The 19,866-nt window shown below is 45.3% G+C and overlaps 1 protein-coding gene across 3 annotated transcripts in view; it reads left to right on the top strand.

Moving 5' to 3' along the window:
* The first annotated feature begins 1,556 nt into the window (after positions 1-1,556).
* CTCF (CCCTC-binding factor) overlaps positions 1,557-19,866 on the top strand; it is a 35,022-nt gene continuing 16,712 nt past the window's right edge. The window contains exons 1-2 of one of the 3 annotated variants that reach the window (XM_036390641.2): positions 9,437-9,454; positions 13,010-13,104. In XM_036390641.2, the coding sequence (XP_036246534.1) occupies positions 13,051-13,104 (54 nt within the window). In that variant the 5' untranslated portion in view covers positions 9,437-9,454; positions 13,010-13,050. Of the gene's footprint in view, positions 1,574-9,436; positions 9,455-13,009; positions 13,130-19,866 lie in introns of those variants that run through there. The other 2 variants (XM_036390643.2, XM_036390642.2) reach the window with 2 other exon arrangements.

Here is a 19,866-nt window from a genome sequence, read left to right as displayed (position 1 = left end):
CACATCTACCATTCCTGCTGTGCTGAAGCTGACTGGAGCTGGTTTGTCCTACTTGATTATGAGCTTGGCAAGCCTAAGGTCCTTAAAAACACCAGGAAAACACCACCTTGAATCATAGAATTGTGGAATCCTAGGATCTCCTGAGTTGGAAGAGATCCACAAGGATCATCACGTCCAAATGTTGGCCCTGCACAGGACATCCCCTAGAATCACACCACATGCCTGATGTTGTCCAAATGCTTCTTGAACTGTCAGGCCTGGTGCTGTGATCACATCCCTGGGGAGCCTGTTCCAGTACCTGGCCACCCTCTGGGTGAAGAACCTAATACCCAGCTTCACTCCCCTTGACAGAGTTCCATGTTGTTCCCCAGGTTCTGTCACTGGTCACAGGGAGCAGCCACCACTGAAACCCACAGTGAGCTCTGCCCTCAGCATCCTGTTCCAGGCTGAACAAGCCAAGTGCCCTCAGCCACTCCTCACATGGTTTCCCCTGTAGACCCCAATTCCAGACAATTGTTGGTATTTACAAAACTGTCCTATGACCTTCCTGCTGATTAATTCAAGATTGTACTGACTCCTCTTCCAGCTTAAGGACAGTTTGGGACTTTCAACCAGGCCAAATCCCTCCTCAGCACGGAGGATGGACTTTCTCTGTGGCCTTATTCTCCTGAGGAGCTCCTTCCCACGGAGCTGAGGCACAGCCTCCTGCTTTGGAAGTTTTGCAGAGGTGAAGGGGTCAGTTTTGGCTGAGGTGAAGGGGCAGTTTTGGCTGAGGTGAGGGGGTCAGTTTTGGCTGAGGTGAAGGGGTCACTTTTGGCTGAGGCGAAGGGGTCACTTTTGGCTGAGGCGAAGGGGTCACTGTTGACTGAGGCGAAGGGGCAATTTTGCGGAGGTGAACGGGCAGTTTTGCGGAGGTGAAGGGGTCACTTTTGGCTGAGGCGAAGGGTCAGTTCCGGCTGAGCAGCGGCGTGCAGAGCTGGGACTGCCCGCCGCTGTCGGGATCTCGGGACAGTACTAACACAGGAGCTCCCCAGCGCTCCCCTCACGCCGGCCCGCGCGCTGCCCTGAGGGGAGGGAGGGGCGCTGCCTCCGGCCCCCCCCCCGCCGCCCGCCCCTCAGCGGCACGTGACGCGGTGACGCACGCACGCACAGGCGCGCGCCGGGTGACGCCGCGGGCCCCGCGCGTTTGAAGTTGGCGCGCGACTCGCGCGCTCGCTCCCCCCCCAGCTCTCGCCCCGCCCCGCCCCGCCCGCCGCTCCCAGCCTGCCCCGCGCGGCCGCTTCCCCGCGCGCGCCGGCCCCCCCCGCCCCCCCTTTCCCCCCCGCCCGGGCCGGCGGCCGCGGCAGAGCCGCGCTGGGTGGCGCGTGCGCACTGTGCCCCGCCCGCCGCCATTTTGTGTCCGAAAGCGACTGTGGAGCGATTAAACCGCGGGGCTGGTGCCGGGGCGCTTAAAGCGGCGGCGGCCGCGGCGGGGCGTGCGGGGCGCGGCGGCTCCTCCGCGGGGCCCGCGGGCGGCGCGGGGCGGCGGCGGGGCCCGGCGGCCGGAGGGAGCTCGGCGGGGCGCGGGGCGCAGGTAAGCGGCGGCGGCGGGGGGTTTGCAGTCGCGTTCTCCGGCCTCTAGGTGTCACGATGGGGCTCCGGCGCGGCTGGGGCCCCGCAGCGGCCGCCGCCGGGGCAGCAAGGGGGGCTTTGTCTCCCTCTACCGTCCCCGCGCCGCCGCCGCCGCCACCGCCGCCATTCCCCACAGCGCGGCGCTGGGCTGCGGCACCGCCCGGGCCGCCCGCCCTCCTTCCCTCCGCGGCCGCCGCCACCCGCCGGCCCCGACTCCATTTTCTTTCCTTTGTCTCCTCCACCGCGCCACCGGCGCTGATTAACCGCCCCATTACCGCCCCCTCCCTTCCCTTCCCGTCCCGCACGTCCCTTCCTTCCCCCCCCTCCCCCGCCCCGCCGGGCCCGCTCCCCTCCCGCCCCGCTACCGCTCCCCCTCCTTTCTCGCACCTCCGCGGGGCTCGCCCGGCGCCCTCCGCCCGCCGCCCGTGTCCTGCCGCGCTGTCCGGCCGGGCGCTGCCCGCGGGGACGGCTGCGTGTCCCGCTCCCGCCGGCCGCCGCCTCGCTGCGCTGGCGTGTGCGGCGGAGTGAGAGGCGCTGCGAGGCGCAGAGCGGGACTCGAGCTCCCTCTGCAAGGCAGGCTGAGCAGCGCCATGCAGCAGCACCGGGGCGGGCACGGCTGGGGGGCGCCCGCTCTCGCCGCGGTGACCGGCCGGCAGCCCCCCCGCACCCCCCGCGCCGCTCCCGGAGCGCCGGCGGCCTCGCCGTTCCGTGTCCGCCCTTCCCCCCCCGTCCCGTCCCCGCCACCCCACTTCGGGCCCGGGGTCCCCACGGGGCTTCGGGCTCCGATCGGGAGCACCTGGGCTGCCACCGAGCAGCTGTGTCACTTGCTGGGACCTGGCCCGGCTGCCCGACTCGCGGGGCACCTCCCCGGGAACCTCTCGGGCCTCCGGAGCCGGGCGCTTGCCCGGGGATGGAGCCCGAAATCTCATGGCAAAGGACGGCCTTATTCCCTCCCTTCCACGGGTCTGTGCTGCCTGGGGGGGGGAAGCACAAAACCCGATTCTTTTTGTGATGCAGAGGAGGAAAACGCACATGCTCTGTGTCCAACCGCTTTGCTGTTTGTTCTCTATATCAGCTTTAGATTTCTTTAGAATATATATTTATATGGTATCGGATTTGGCCTTGTGTTAACCTTGTGAAATGACTTCGGTAGAAGGGTTTTGTCGTGTGGTATGGATCCCTCTCCGTTCAGTGTAATCCTTAGGACTTGCCTGTTGGTGAAAATGAGCTCGCTTTCCTGTTTGTGACTTCCTATTTTTTTGCCGAGCATTTCTCCCCTTAAATACGTGCATGGCTGTTCCTCATCTCTGACCACTTACTGAATCCTAGTAATAAACTCCAGAGGTGTCGTTAAAACACTGCATCTAAAACACTCTTTACCACTTCCAGTGTACGTCTTTTTGTTTCAGTGCAGGAAGTGTGTAAATATCGTCTCAAATTCTCCAGTTTATTAATCTTCTGCCGAGCCTGTTGAATTTGAGGAGCCCGTTGAGTATTGGAAATAATTCTGTGCTGTATTCAAGCTGTTCTTACTTAAACGATCCCCCTAACACTTTCCTTCAGCGTAGAAGACATCAGCAGAACTGAATTTTAGTATAAGGGCAAAGCAATGCTTGCTGCCTTTTTTTTTCTAGGTTGATGGATTTTTACTTCCATTTTGTTTTTCTTCTGGATGTCTAGGGCTAGCTCAGTTTTAAGGTCATCCGCTGTGCATGGATGGTTATTAGGATGCACAGAAAAGCTCAAGAAACTTTGTGGGGTATTTTTGAGGAGTAATATTTGAGCAAAACGTGCAAAACTCGAGTTCCTGTAGCCTCCAGTGGCCCTGCAAGTGAAATAATACAGCAAGGCTCGTCCATTTCAGACAGAGCTTGGAGAACTGTCACTACAGCGTTAAGTTTGCTGGTGACTTGTGCCTGCAGAGTTTCTGAGGGAAGGAGCTATTTCAAGAGCTGTTTTCATGTGAGCAGGCTGGATCTTGACTGTGATCTGTAGCTAATTTGTGTGCATCCTCACCAGCTCTTGGGGCTGCAGGTTGATACCCGCCTGCCGCGCTCCCCGGGCTGTGTCTTGAAATGCCAGAAGCTGACCCGTGTTATTCTTGACTTTATTCAGCATTTACCTGAGAAATCTAATTGTATGGGATTACTAACTTGCTAAGGAATTTCTGTGCACAGCCTACTCCAGAATTTAATTTCTTCTCCTCCCCTCAGGACTTCATGTCCAAGAACTCCTGCTTTTCTGGATTTTTGGAAGTTGGATGTTGAATATTATGAGGCCTGTGTTCTTGGAGCAAAGCCAGCCTATTCCTTGGACTTATCCCTCGTACTTAAACAGGCTCCACTGACCTCTGGATAGCTCTCCCTGCTCTGTCCAAGCAGTTTTTTGTACATGAGCTCTTTCAGCTATGTTATTGATTATATTTGCATAAAAACTCCCTAATTCCCCATCCTGCCAACTTTAGCTTCTCTTACCTCTTTACCAGAGAGGGAATGCTCGAGGGAGTAATAAGCTTTAGGATCTCAAACGTGCTTGTAGGTGCTCTAGAAATGTGTGTAAAAGGGAGCAGCCACTGCTTTACCTGAACATGAGGACACACACTGACAAGAGCTGAAAGAAACGAAAGCTTTGACTGCTCGTTTTGTGTGTGATAACTTACTGAACTGTACTGATTCATTTGCTTAGCTGTAAACCCCTGTTCATCCATTGGGCTTTAGTTCAGATGCCCAGTTCACTCTTTGTTATAATAAACCTTGAAATGTCAATATAGTATCAAGCTCTGCTACTCTGTAACCTACATGGTCTTAGAGACACGCAGATCCAGGAAATTCCCTTTTGTTGTTTATATTTAGTGTTGGTAACAATGGCTCAGATCATACGTGGCACTTGTTCTTTTGGGTTTTTTACTGAAACTTAGAAAGAATCTGTCCTGACTGTAGCTAAAAATACTGCTTTTCATTGTGCTGAAGAATATTTGAATTTCATTTACAACACCCTTTTCTGCTGCTTCTCCCAGATCTCTCCAATAATTCATCAGTCTTTAGGAATTAAGTGAAGTATGCTTATTGCAGACATATTTAATATGAAAACTAAAGAGTTGCTGCTCAGCTGAGTGATCTGTTTTTCTCTGATTAACAAAAATAACCTCAAAAAGAAGAGCAGAATAAACAGAAGGTGAGTAGGGAGTTTTATGTTTCAGATCATGTTAACATTTAAGTAACTGTATGCAGAACAACTCAGTTTGGGTATCTAATGTAAATTAACGCTAAAGTGAAGTTTTCCTCAGTATTGTAAAAACTTGGAAGCTATAAAATCTTAATTTCCTTCCAATGTGGTTCTTAACAGGTGAAAAGAGAAGTAGTGCAGAGCCAGCTCTCAAGAATGGCGCAGTTAACGTGCATTGACTTAGGGGACATCTCTGATAGAATGGACTCCCGAAGCATTATTCTCTAACTATCCCTACAGGTGAAGTTTTGAGTCATAGATAGAGCTGCATTTCTTCTGTAAAGGTTTGTTTTTAGAGATCCCCCCTCAGTTCAAGCCCTCCCACAGTTTACTGTCAGCTACCTGAGGATTTCGGTGTGCTGTGTGGGGCTCATGTTAAGAGGTGAGGCCAGGAATGTTTGAAATTATTTAAAAAAACAAGGGCAGTGATCAGTTAATATTCTGACTAGTGACACCAGCAAGGGCTTGTGTAATGGTAGCAGTGCAGCAAGCTGAACTACAAGGTATTTTTTTCTCCTGTAGTGCAAGTAGCCTGCCCAGATACATATTGTTATGTCAGTCAGCAGCAGCATCTTATCTGTTCTGATATAGCTGCAAACTCATGAAATTTCTAAAGCTTCATGGGTTTCACTGGAAAGCTTTGCTCAAATGTAAAGACAGGGTTAAGTAAGTTCATCTTAAACTGAAAATCTTGTTTTGCATATTTTTTTCCCATACTGTAAAAAAAATTGTTGACATCATTGCATTTGTCAAATTCTGGCAAAACAGAAGGCAAATCCCAGATTGTTTGGCATGTGAATTGTACCCCTGTCTGTATTAATAATGCATCATCATTAGAAGCCTGTATATGTCTCAAACACCCACAGGTAAAGTATATTAAAAAAAACAAACACAAGCCAAAACTTAACACAAAAAGTCTTTAAAACTGCTCTCCACCAGAGTACATTGGGAGGTGAGAGAGACATTTACCTTGGCATATTGGTATATTTTTCACCACTGGAATATTTTTAACTGCAGTATTGGAAGGGATGTTTTATAGTCAATGCACTTTGGAGCAGTAGTGAAATTCCAGGAGGTCAGAGAAGTGCTGATGTGTCAGTTCTAAAAGGAGGTGGAGTAGATGAACATGGCTGTGCAGGGAGGGTGGCAGGTGCCCAAAACACCTTGGGTGTTTGACTAGCTCTGCATGGTGTTAACACAGCATGTAGTTCACATTATTACCAGCTCTCCCATTTATTCTTAGTACAGAATTTAGTTAAAGTAGAGAAAAATGTTAATCCCAGTAACAAAGCTTTAAGAAAACAAGAGCTTGTTAAATTTATTTCTTGACTTTTTAAAGGACTTGATCTTGATGACCTTACTGTATATTAATATTAGTACTGAGTATCAGTAAATGCCATTTAGTTCAGGATTAATCTGGGGGTGTACAAGAGTGAATAGTTTCCATGGATATTCAGCAAAAACTAGTAATTGCTTGTCACAATTTATTTTCATTAATGATTTTGTTGATGAAAAATGTATTTAAAAACTTGTTCATTATAAACTTTTGACTTATGGAAAATCACTGGGCACTAAGGCAGCCATTGTGATTGTCAGGTGGAGTAAATCCAGTCCAGTGTGGTCTAAGGCTGCTACATGTAAAGCTGTGCACCTGGGAACCAGGTATTCCAGCTGAATTTAAATCAAGGCACGTGGTATCCTAGAAAGCAGTGATTGAAGTGTGTTTTGGAGTCATAGTGAATAAACAGCATAAACACGAGTTTCCAAGGTGATGCTGACAAAGAACCTAATGTGGTTCTTCAGTGCATTAGTGGAATAAGCATGGGTGTGTTCTTGCCCATCTTGTGGGATGGGATGAAGTCATTCCCAAAATCCTACATATGGTTTTGGCCTCAGCACTCAAAACCTTCCAAAAATTATTGTGTGAAAAGGGATTCATCTCCAGTTTGATGGAAAACTAACCTGTGTTGCCATGCAGTAAAATGTTAAACATGAGCAGCTTCTCATCAAAACTGAGGTGACTTGATGAGAGTCCTCAGATATGTCCTTTACAAAATAATACTGGATATTAGTGATACTGGATATTAGTGATTAGTGATCTTGTTCTAATGTTGCTGACAAACACAATATGAATTTGTAACCCAATAAGTTCAAATTAAAAGGCTTAAGTTCCTCACAGGGAGAGTGGTTAACTAATGGATTGATATCAAGAGCAGTCATATATTTCTTTATTTCTTAACATCTTTGAATCAAGATTGTGGGGGGAAAAAAACCCTGAAAATTGCTTCAGCCAGCTGCAAGGTGCTGACCTTTTCTTGTTTCATGTATATTTAGAGAACTGTCATTCATGAGAGGTTAGGCTTGGTGATAAACTGGGGATGCTAAAGAAAAGGTTGGATAGCACCTCGTCTTCTCTTTCTCTTGATCCACCTTTCCTCTTTTTGAGCAGAGAGAGGTTTAGGACTTTTCCTTTTCAATCAAGAATATGATCAAACCAGTTCTGAATGGGGGGAAAATAAGCAGATATTGATATATATTGGAGATGTGTCAAATAGTGTCCTGAATACTCGGTCCAGACTTGTGACTAATACATCCTGATCTGAGGCTGTGGCACTGGGGAGCTGTTGGAAAGATAAATGTTACTTCTCTGCTGCCAGGACAAGCTGCTGGCTCATGTCCAGCTCGCTGCCTACCAAGCAGCCCAAGGACCTTGGCACAGGCACTGCTGCCCAGACAGTCTTTGTATCAGCAAAGGAGTTCTTCCTTCCTGGTTCTAAGCATGGAAAATGCACAGAGGGTGAAGCAAGGTGATTTTTATTGAATCCACTAAAGAAAACATTGCTCCATAAAATTTTGTGTTAATGCCTCTGTGTGGAGATTTGACACAAGTGTTTGACACTTTCTGAGCTCTCAGGGATGTTACAGTGAATAGCTTGATGGTGGTATAAGCATCTCTAGGTGGAGATTGCTGGAAGCTAAGGGTTTTTTTCACATCTTAATTTAAAAAGGTGGAAAGGGGATATGTAATCTTGAGAACTCAGACCTACAGAGCAAACTTGCTTGTAATCCATGTGCTCCTCTGTGTGGTAATTTCAACAGAAGCACGTGATGATGGGTTTGGCAATTCTGGTTTTTCCTGGCTGTTCATAAGAAGGTGAATGGTGTCACTCTGCTGCTGCCCCTTGAGCTCTTCACAGAACTCAGTCTGTGCCCAGTCTGGCTGCTGTGCTTCACACAAGGCCAACTTCTTGAGTAAATGCAGGGAGTTTTGTGGTGAGCCTATAGTTTATAGGAGTAAAAAATGAGGTAAATACACCACAATTGATGGGAAACCTGTTTTGGTAAGAGACTGTGGAGACACTGTAGGTTCAGAAGGGGATCCACAAGTCCAGAGGCAATGATCCCTAATCCCCTGACTGGATGTTGGGATAATCATGGTAAACCACAGACATGACTGATTGCTCTCCTACTCACTGTTTCCTGCTGCACTAAATGGACAGTGATCTGTCCTTGTAGGGCTTTTTTTTTATGCTCATGTTGGATAAAGGAAATTTTTTCATTTTTTCCCAACCTATTGATAAAAGCTATACAAGGAAATTTACAATTCTTGTTATTTTGGGAATAAACACCAAAGCATTTAGGGAGGTGAAAGTCAAGGCTTCCCTGGAAAATTAGGTTGGCTTGCATCAGGATTGTTGTGACCCCATCTCCTTCCACATGTGTGCTTGCAGTTGCATCCCCAGGTGATGAACTGGTCAGCAGAATTTGCTTCATGAGAGCAATGGCATGTAAGTGGATGTGGAAAAAATGCTGCCTCAAGTTTGATTTGAGCCTTCATGGAACCATGCCCCAAAATATTTTGGGGTAAGTAGAGGCGTTCTATGAGGGAAGCCAAGAGCACAAGTAGTAATAGCAGCATTTGGCTATTTGTAAACATTTTTTACTCTTTTGAAATGGAGCTGTAAAACTTCCCTGTATGTTTAAAATTGTTGTCCAGGCAATTGAATTCTCCCATTGTTTAATGTTGAAAGAGACATGGTTTTGCTGGACTGGCTCCTGGAAGAGCCTTTCACTGCAGCAGAACCAGTAGTGATTTTTGGCCAGTTACTTCAGCTTCTTGTATGGTTTTTCTGTCTCCTTGTATTTGATTTGCAAAGCTCTTCCCTTGAAACCACTTCTAACATCCAGAGATGTAAAATGAAAGCAGGAAATGCTATGGAATTAAAAATATTCCCTGGTTTTGATTGTATAATTCCATGACATGAGTTAACAGTATTACATTTTAACCAGTAGCTTTCTCCTGTGTCCTAAACTGTTTGCAGTGGAAGTGCAGTCTAAACTTCAGTTTTGCTTTCTCAGTATGTACTGCAAGAAAACCCTTTAAAGGCACTTCAGGAGTTTCCAGATTACAGGTTGGAAAAAAAGTGACATTTTTGAAGGCTAGTAGTTTCAGTCAAAGCTTATCAGATTATTAAAACCTTTCTTCTTTTCTTTTCTTTTTGGAGGATGGAAGAAGTTAGTGTTATCCAGCATTCCTGCTGAGTATATAACTTACTGCCACTTCTGATCTTTGGAGAGAGGTTTATCGCTTCCTGTGGCAATACTGAATACTCAAAAGGTACTCATTGGTTACTTGATCCCTGCCTACCTTCCATATTTATTAATACTCTTCTCTCCTTCCTGCCAAAGAGTGACTGCTGTTGACTCCTGCCTGCCCTGAGCTACCTGGAGCATTACATCATCCCAGACTACTTTCTGCTTTGCTCCTGTAGTGTGTGTCCTGTTAAAGCAGCTGCATCCTCCCTTGTCCTACCAGCATTTTGACCTACATGAAGAAGAATTTGTGAGCTTCCATGACAGTATGGTGGAGCCAACTATGAAATAATTTGATGTCTCACTTGCCTGATGTGACATCTATAATGGTTTTGGAGACATCTGCTTTGAGTGGCTTGTGCAGACAAATCCTGAGGGATGATTTCTCCATCTCTCAAAGGAGAGAGCAGTGAATGTTTGTCCTGCTGTGTTACCAGTTTGGCTCTTCCTGGTTAGAAGTGCTGGATCCAGTGCAGTTGTTGGTCACTATGATGTGCTGCCTCTGGAAACAGGCTGTCCAATGCTGGCAGCCAAGGGAGAGTTTCCATCTGCCTTTTGGCACCTTTCCTGTTGCCTATCAGACAAGATACAATTTCTTGTTAACATCCTGGGGAAAAGAGGATACAGTAGCCTTCAGTACTTCAAAGACAGATTTTTCCTTTTTTATTAGTTTACTCATGGTGGACCTGGGTTTGCTTCTGCAAATTATAAAAAAAGTAGTGAGGTCTCTTGTCAGTACTGCTTCATCTTTTTCTTACTGAAGTCCCTATAGGACTCTTGTCTGATGTGGATCTTTGTACTTCATAGCACATGTGATTCTCTGTCTCCTAAACAATAAAACACAATATTTGTGCTTTTCTAATGCTGTTCTCTTCTATACTGGGTGGATTTGGATATCCACCACTCTGAAAGTGCAGGTCCCCATTAGAATGCCAGGAGTTGCAGTACATCTGTTCATTTGCTGAAGAATTGACCAGTATATGAGAGCTTGCAGAAGTGTTCCAGGGCCTCTACATCTTGTGTGGAAGTGAGGGCTGAGACCAGTAAATCTCAGTCCTAGGAGCATCATAGTTATAACTGCATAGATGGAAAAATGTCTCAATGTTTTGTGTTTGAAGTTTAAGTATATCCTTCATTTTATGTAGTGCCAGAGAATGGTAAAATAATTTTGGTTGGAAAGGGCTTCTTGTGGTACCCTTGTTCAACCCCTGACTCAGTGCAGGACCAACATTGATGCTAGATGAGGTCAATTAGGGTTGTATTTAGGAAATATTTTTGTTTCCACAGCATCTCTGAGCAACCTACTCCAGTGTTTGACCACTTATTGTTGCAGCTGGTATGTTACACTTGTCCTTTGACTCTCTGCTTCCAAGAGTGTGGCTCCATCTTCTCTTTGCTTCCCTTTGAAGGTAGCAGTAGGATCTCCCCATGGTCTTTTCACAGCTAACTCTGTAATTCCTCTGTGTAGGTCTTGTATATCCAGCCACTTCATTGTTCTGGCAGCCTTCTGGTGTGTTTTTTCCATGTGTTCTAACCTCAACAGTGCATATGTGACGCACTTTAAATTTTCAGTTTATGCCTGTTTTCCTTCAAGCTTATCAAACATTGCCCATATCTTAAAGATCTGATGGAGTGTAAATTCATGCAAGGTATTTTATGCCAGAAAATACACCAGGTATTTAACAGAAGTTCAGTATCATCTCTGCAGTAAAGAGAGTAGAAGTGACTTACTCTCCCTTTGGGATGTTCCCTTGGAGTAGATCAGAACAAGAGGGCCTTGCATTTTTGGAGCTCCCTGGATTGTACATTAGTAGGTTGATACTTCTTGAGTGGTGTCCAATCAGCTTCAAAACATCTCTTAAAAAACTCCTGTAACTTATTTCCTTAATCAGAATCAATACCTTGTAAACAGAGAGGGGCAATGGCTGTGCCTTGCATTAACTCACCGCCAGTGCTAATCTGCAGAGATCCCTGTGAACTGTTCTCTATTTGTGTTGTCTTCAGTGTAGAAAAGAGCTGCAATTACTGTTTTGTTTTCTCTTTCCCTCATAAGAGTTTAGGTGCAATCTTTATTTAAAACAGCTTTCTTTACTGTTAAATCATTTTCCAAGCAGAAGATTAGATTTGAAAAATGGAAGAAAACTGATTTTCTTGATTCAAAATTTTAGGAAACCCAAAGTGGATAAACAGATGTTTCCATTCAATTCAGTGTGTTCTGTTGTCCTCTTGTGTGTGTGACAAAACTTCTAAGGTGATAATATTCCAGGTGGGAGGTGTTAATTTTGTATTAAGTGTCTTTTGAAGGGAGAACTCCTTCTCTCTTGAGGCTTTTCTGCATTACTTAAAAAGTTTGTAAAGTTCAGGAAATCTTTTCCAGTGTTGCACAGCACAGAACCTGGCAAGGATGCAGCTTCCATCAACAGTCTCAATATGCCCTTAGCAGTGGAGCACACCCCATGTATCCTCTGAGCATCCTCTTTCCTGGTCAGGGCCTGTATGTAGCATTTGTGATTTTTGCAGTGTGAGTGTTAAATAAAAAGAGATAATTTCCAAATTTTTTTAGAAGCTCACAATCACTGAGCATCCACAGCTCCAACAAACCACTTATCAGTAATGCTCTTTGAAGCTGGTAAACAATTAAAAATAGACTTGCCAAGTAATAAATGCAGGACCCAGACTTGAGTGCCTTGTACTAAATAAATGACAGAAGAACCTGGAGGGGAAGCACTTAAATTCAAAGGGTGTGAAATCCAACTAGTGTGAAATCCAACACTGCTTGGCCTTCATTACTGAGTGCAGCAAGAATACGTGCCTCTCTTGAGAATTACTCCTCTGGACTTCCTTCCCATTCCCAGGGTTTTTAGCATGTGTGCACACTGCAGACTGACAAGGATTACAGAAAGGAGTAATGTGCTGTCTTGTAAATTCTGTATTTCTGTAAATGTGGATGTTTTAAGCCCTTAATTGATAAGAGTAATGAAGCTTGCTTCAGTGAGCAGAGAGCCTTGTCTTCCTCAGGGTGGCAAGGTTAGAACTGTGTTAGAGCTGATTTTGTTATTTGATACAAGCAGTAGATCCACTGCTGCATTGACAGTGTGTAAGGAGTGATATTTGCTCTCATTTACACCTCTTCAGCTACAAAAACTCCTTGTGTGTGATGTGCTATTCCACAACACAGGACAGAGAGGCCATCTGAAGTAGGCAGAGCTGGCTCTAAAATGTCATATTGCACTTGTAATCTGATGTGAGGCATCCAGAGCTTTAGGTTGTCAGAACTGTAAATGCTAAAGAGTTTGAAAACAAGTAGGTAGAGAAGCTTGTAAAATGAGTTCAGTCATCCTAGTGAAAGTATTAAAGCTGATTAAAATATTCCTTTGGTTTTGCTTATGGCTCTTTTGGTAAGTGAAGGGGTCCTCAAGCAGTTATCAGTGCTGTTCTGCTAGGGGTGTGGGACTACAACTGTGTTAAACAAGCATTAAGTATTGAACACTGCTTTTATTTCCCCCCTCCCTCTCCCCTCCCCAACCCCCCTCACCTTTCTGTTTTATGTAGTTTCACTAGTTCATCTGTTCTGTTCCAGAGTGAGTTCTGACCTCAGGAGCTGCATGAAGAATAGCCAGCATGAAGAGAACAAATCAGTCCAGGCAGAAGTGCAGAAGCGTCAAGAACATAAATGTAAATTGAGGGGGTTTGAAGTGTGGTATGTGTTCCATGCTGAGGCAGTAGTTTCCTGAACATAAAGCTTAACATTGTGCTAGTAGAAACCCTTTTGCCCTGCTTCTCTTTTGGCTGCCCTTAGTGTTGGGGTACACCAGAGACCTAGTCTGGATTGAAATAAGTATCCTTGGCTGGGTGAGTTCTGGCCTGGATTGGTTTCCTGACCAGTAGCTGCAGTCTTGAGAGTGCTTGAGCTAACATGAGGAGTAGTTGGGCTGATGGAGGCAATGAGTGGGCAGTTTAAAGGCAGATATGGTTTCTTTGCAGAGTGGGTATGTTTGGAAATGAGACCTTACTGCTTCCTGGGAGAAAGGGGTTTTTCTTCCAAGGCTGAGTGCCTTTGTGGGATTTTGGGGGTTTTTTGCTTCATCTGTTTTGAAGGTTGATTGTAGCACTTTTAGGGCTTGGTGCATGAGAATATTTGGAATACGAGTCCAAATGAATTAGGGGTGTGTGTGAAACAATGAAGCATCTTAAAATTTCAGCATGAGGGTCACTTTAAAGGAGTCACCTGGGTTTGATTCTGTTTATGTCTGCTCCAGCACTTACTAAATTCAGACTAACTTTTCTGTGACTCAAAAGCAAGGATGTCTTAATTTAGGCTCTGGGAGTTTGTCTTGTCCACCACCCTTCTGCCATAGGTGCTTTCAAAACTCCTGGAATTTCCTGTTCCTGCTGCAACAACAGTGAACTGCATGTCTGTGTTTGGTACAGCCTGACATTAGGTTAACTAGCACTGACTTTAGTTTTCCTTATGTGCATCGGGGTGTGATTTGTGAGGTGACTAATAGTGCATGGGCAGCTGTTGTTCATGGGATAGGACCCAAGTTACCATCCCAGGGATAAGCACTTCCTGCTCCTCCAATTTGAAATCTGAATTCCCTTGTCATGGTAGAGTATCACTACTTAGTGCATATGCAAAGATAAAAGAAATAGCTGTTCCCCAAAAGTTTATTCTTGGATACCTGTTCATCTAGGTGAAGCCTTGGAGGAAAACAAAATCCAGATACTTATTATGAAGTCTCTAGAATGCCATGAAACTTGTTGCACAGGTCTTTTTTCAGGTGTGGGAGTGGCTGGTGTTGCCATTTTGGAATCATGCAACCCTACATCAGATGGCCAAAGAATCCTGTTCTGCTCAGACTTATTTTGAAGAAATATCTTCTTCTGCTGTTAGCAGTTTGCCAGTAAATTAAATGAAAGCCTAAATTAATGTGTGATGGGAGAAATGACCACAAATACTTGATGATAAAACTAGGAATCTTTTCCAATATCTGCCTACAGTATAAGGCTTCACTTTTTGTGCCAATGGATTTACAGGCTGTTTAATCTGAAATAATTTTTGATTTTCAGTTTAATACCTTCAGGTATTCTAATGGTCTTTCATGAGCTTCTTCATCACTTTTACATTATGAAGACCTGTAAAAGGGAGGGACTGATTAGTTTTATGATCTAACATCAGCTAAAGAGAAATTCCTTTGTGATTGCTTCTTTTGAAGTCTTCCTGTATTCTACACCTGATTAGATTGTGTGTTTGTCCTTCTGAAATGGACTGTCAGGTTAGTAAGGAAGTCATCATGTTTTGCTAAATTAAAAAGGGAAACTTAAAAAAAATCATTGATAAGAGTATATTTCACTTGCATTTCCTAGCTTTGAGTAGAGAATTCTCTGAATGAATAAAGACCTCATGTCATCTAGTGAGATGCACTAGCAATTATTGAAAGACATAGTGAAAAAATAAAACTGAGATTTGAAAGAATGGCAGATAGGAACTGAAGGAGAAATTAAGGATGAATGGGACAAATTTTAAGAACATTAACTAATTTTTACCCTATTACCTTCTCATTGGACCTTTAATTCTCCAAATCTAAAATAAAAGCAAGGAAAAAAACTATTCCAGAAATAAAGCTGAAAATGCTTTCATCAATCTGCTTTCTTCATCAAGGCTTTCCTTGTCAGGTTACAGGATATCCCAAGTGACTTGAATATGTGTGGGATTTGTTGTTAGTAACTGCAATGATTTTTTATCTTTTGTTACACAATGCAAGTTTCAAGCAGTTGACATTATTGTATCTGCTTTTCTCTCCATTGTAGGCTGCAGCTTATTACAACAGAATTAGCAGTATTAGTTCTGGAAGAGCCATGATCTGGGGCTTTCTGCCACTGTCAGGTGCAAGGATTAGGAGGGAGCTTGTTCAGCAAACAGCTGAGGAAAGATGTGGGGTTGAGTTTCCTTCTGCGTGGCAGGAGGCCCTGGGTATATACTCTGTTTCCATGTCTTGCGTGAACTCCCTGAGTTTCTGATCCAAAGTGAAAGGTCAGCTTTATTCTGAGTAATTGCAGGAGATCACAGGTGTGTGCTACTTGCTGACTGAAAAATAGGGGTCAGTGCTGAATGAAGCTTCTCATTGCTTTGCACCATTTCATGAGACACAATGAAATTGGAAAGAGCTCTGCTGGGATCCCTGGGCAGCAGTAGCAACCAGGAAGATTTCTCCTCTAAGTTACAGGAGGAGCAGAAAAAGGAAAAGGGGGGAAGTACAGAAATGGCACAAGATGCATTTTGATTCTAACAGTGCACCAAGCTGGCTGTGGGTGAGGAGTGTCCTGTAGCCAGGGACTGGCTTGGCTGTGCCCTTGGGAGTTTGTAGGGGTCGAAGGTAAAGATCACCTTTGATAACATCTGGGCCAAATTAGCTCTCAGTCAAGTTCATTATGGTGAATTTTTCTGTCAGTGTGAAGGAGAAAGCCTGAGAGCAGCTCTTTGGACAGAGAGTGCTGTGTTTAGCTGTCTTACAGAGACCGTGAAACTATTACACAGATCAAAAAGCTGATCTCCTGTCTTGTGAGTAAGGAAAAAGTGAAATCCTCTAGATGTCAGTTTAGTGTAGGGATCTGCTTAAAAGCTTTGAATCACTCCCTAGAACAATGTGCTCTTGTCCTATTTAGACCAACCTCCCAGCACAGACACCTTGGTTAGGTAATCACCACCAGCGCTGTCTTCTCTGATCCCCTCACAGGGTCAGCACTCAAGGAAATCATCCTTCTACAACTGCATTTTCCAATTGCAGCTCTCATTCCCTTAGCTGATTTATGTATTTCTTGGGGCCTAATCTTGATAGGCCCCTTTTCATGCAGAGGGACAGCAAAGATGTTTATTAACCTGTGGTGGAGTTTGCTTTTTTACTTCTAGTTTTCTTGCTTTTCCTTATGCCCTCCAAGATGCTGAAATATTTCTCAGAATAATTGCTTAATAGTGGGTTAATGAGACTCCCCTTTTTTTTTTTCATTTAAAGCTGCAGTAAATGTTTGTCCATTTTACTCTTCTTGTTTGCTTTCAGTACCAGTGTTGTAAGTGGCAAGAAGGAAATGAGAAAACAGCTGGAGATGGGTGTAGCAGTCATAACCAGTGAATATGGAAATGATTGCAGTAGCCAAATGAAAGCCTTAAGCTTTTACTGTGAGAAAATGACTTAGTGAAAGAAATTTACCCAATGTTTTAGTTTCTCCTGTTGGTAGTAGCTCTTTGTGTTTTGCATGTGAAAGGCACAGCTGGCCTGTTTGGATGTGTGTCTGTCTGCTTTAGAGTAAGTTATGCTCACGCCATGTTCATCTCTTATCAGGGTAGCTCTGCTGGAGGAAATGGAAAGGCTGCCTACCTGTTAAAGTGCCTTATCTTGGGCTGTGCTTAGCTGGGAGACTTTTCAGGGAAAAGATATGGCTGTGTCATGGTGGGAAGGAGAATGGCCAAGCACTCCTGCAGTTAATCTGCATCTGCTCATGCCCTAAAATACTTACATAGACATCTGTGGACTGCAAGCAGGGGAGAAAAAAGTCTGTTATCTATAAACCCTGTTGGATATGTATTTTTTTTCAATCTTGCTTTAAGTGGCATATACAGTGCATAACTGCAGACTCCTAGTTGAAGTTTTTGTTTATTCCTTTATTCAGCTTTCAAAAGGATTCTCAGAGGATGCAGGAGGAACATAAGTCTCCCGTGTTTTAACAATAGGCTTTGTTTCCACTCCCATGTAATTTTTAATAAGTGGCTAATCTACAAGTGTCAAAGCCATGTCAGTTTTTGAATGGGATCTGTATGTAGATTGACTTGAATTCAGGACCTGAATATGCTGGAAGGTGATAGGGTTGTTTGCACTAATGTAGGTGATGATACTTTTCATTATTTTATGAACATCAAAAATTTACTGACAGCATTTGGCTTCATTGTTTCTATTGGAGTTATATTTTTTTTCTCAAGTTAAGTGCGTATTACAGCATTAAATGTGTAAGATTTAACATGTGACACTTCTCAATTGCGTTAGTCTCCCAGCAGTTTTTGTTGAGACTGTGCCTTATTTGGCAAAAATACATATTTTTGTGTAATTTGGTGCATGAAACTTGATGCAGTTCAGGGTCCCTTAATTTTAACGTGCCTGAGAGGCAGACAAATGTTTCTTTGACAGTAGCTTTATTATAAATAACACCAGTAAAAAAATAGGCACTGGCACTAGCTATCCCTGTCTCTGGGTTTGTACTTTCTGCATTGACAATGACAGCAAGTTGTTTTTAGTGCTTCTACAATTCCCTTCAGTACCTAAAGGGGCTTCCAGAGAGCTGGAGAGGGACTTTGGACAAGGGCATGGAGTGACAGGACAAGAGGGAATGGCTTCCCAGTGACACAGGGCATGGTTAGATTGGATATTGGGAAGAAAGTGAGCATATCTGGGCTGAGGCTCTCCTGTGCTGTAGTCAGCAGGACAGCTGGCACTAAATTGCCTTCTCTCAAGCAACCTTTTGGTTCCTTTCATTGGAATGACGTGTCAGTTGTATGAAAGGCACAGCACTTTGTATTTCTGCTTGTTCCAGCTTTTTAGATGGGCTGTCCATGAGCTGTCTGAGCAAGCTTAGGTCTGTTGTTTGGATGTCACAGCTCCTTACCTGGCTAATTGGATTGTGACAGTACACTGAGCTGTTTGGTGTCACGGTGTCTCTCAGTAGAGCCTGCTGGGTGAGCCCATGTGGAAGGGCTGGCTTGAGCTATTAGTGGGAATTGTGCTTTCAGATCTTCTTTGATTTTTTTTTTTTTGTTGTTGTTGTTTTTGGTCATTCTCCTTATTGAGGAATATTTTCTCTTTTGCTTTTTTTTTTCAGTTTTGATTTACTGCATCTTTTAACCTGCTGCTTTGTTTTCCTTTTTAGATTCAGTCATTGTGGAACCGAGCTGTTGGTGTAAGGTAGCAGTAACTGGTAGGAAGAGAGCTGGAGACAAAAGCCAGAAATAAAAAGTTGAGAGAAACTCTGCAGTTTTTATTCCTAGTGTTCTGCTATAATGGTCATAGTTGCAGCAAATGGCACATGTCCTCCAATAAATACAAAACTTGCCTGTGAGACTCACTTTATGAAAAGGGAGAATTAGGGTTAAGAAGAAAAATTAAGTAAGAGAAGTAGCAAATTGTTCAAGACAGAGTGATTGAGAAGTGGCATGGACAGCCAGTGCAAAACTTGCTGCAGCAGAAATGGAGTCTTTACAGAGAGTTTATTTAATAAGAAAACACCCATACATTTTCCTCTCAAGTGTAGGGTACATCCTGTGTCCCTAATTTGCAGTTGAAGAATTTTGAAATTTGTAAATCCACACTTCTTCTGAGGAAATCTCAGCAGTTTCCTGAGATTTTTGAACTGTACAAAGCATCAAGTGAGACAGCTCCTATATATTTCTGTAACTTTATATGTTGTTAATTGTGACATTTAGTATATTGTGACATTTCCCCTGTGGCAGGAGTTTGATTTAGAACCAGACATTTTCAGATGCACTAACTTTGATTGAAAGGAGTATAGTGGATACTTTGGAATAGGCAGGAGTGAATGCTGATCCATGTGCTGAATGTTGGAGACCAGGGAATCTGGGTCAGGATGCAGCAGCAGGCAGGGACAGTGGGAGTGGCAATGTCAGGATGCAGCATGTACTGGGACAGTGGAGGGGGCAGGCAGGGATAGAGAGGTGACATGGAGGTGGCAGGGTCAGGATAGAGTGGTGGGCAGGGGACAGTGGAAGTGGTGGGCAGGGATGGAGGTGACATGGAGGTGGCAGGAGTAGAGTGGCAGGCAGGGGATGGCGGTGACACGGAGGTGGCAGGCTCAGGGTGCAGTGGCAGGCAGGGATGGTGGTGACACAGAGGTGGCAGTGTTGGGGTGCAGTGGCAGGCAGGGATGGCGGTGACACGGAGGTGGCAGTGTTGGGGTGCAGTGGCAGGCAGGGATGGCGGTGACACAGGTGGCAGGCTCGGGGTGCAGTGGCAGGCAGGGATGGCGGTGACACGGAGGTGTCAGTGTCGGGGTGCAGTGGCAGGCAGGGATGGCGGTGACACGGAGGTGTCAGTGTCGGGGTGCAGTGGCAGGCAGGGATGGCGGTGACACGGAGGTGTCAGTGTCGGGGTGCAGTGGCAGGCAGGGATGGCGGTGACACGGAGGTGTCAGTGTCGGGGTGCAGTGGCAGGCAGGGATGGCGGTGCCACGGAGGTGGCAGGCTCGGGGTGCAGTGGCAGGCAGGGATGGCGGTGACACGGAGGTGTCAGTGTCGGGGTGCAGTGGCAGGCAGGGATGGCGGTGACACGGAGGTGGCAGGCTCGGGGTGCAGTGGCAGGCAGGGATGGCGGTGACACGGAGGTGTCAGTGTCGGGGTGCAGTGGCGGGCAGGGATGGCGGTGACACGGAGGTGGC

This window comes from Molothrus ater, chromosome 12 (assembly GCF_012460135.2).
Source record: "Molothrus ater isolate BHLD 08-10-18 breed brown headed cowbird chromosome 12, BPBGC_Mater_1.1, whole genome shotgun sequence".
NCBI lineage: Eukaryota > Metazoa > Chordata > Aves > Passeriformes > Icteridae > Molothrus > Molothrus ater.
This window is presented reverse-complemented; position numbering and strand designations above follow the sequence as displayed.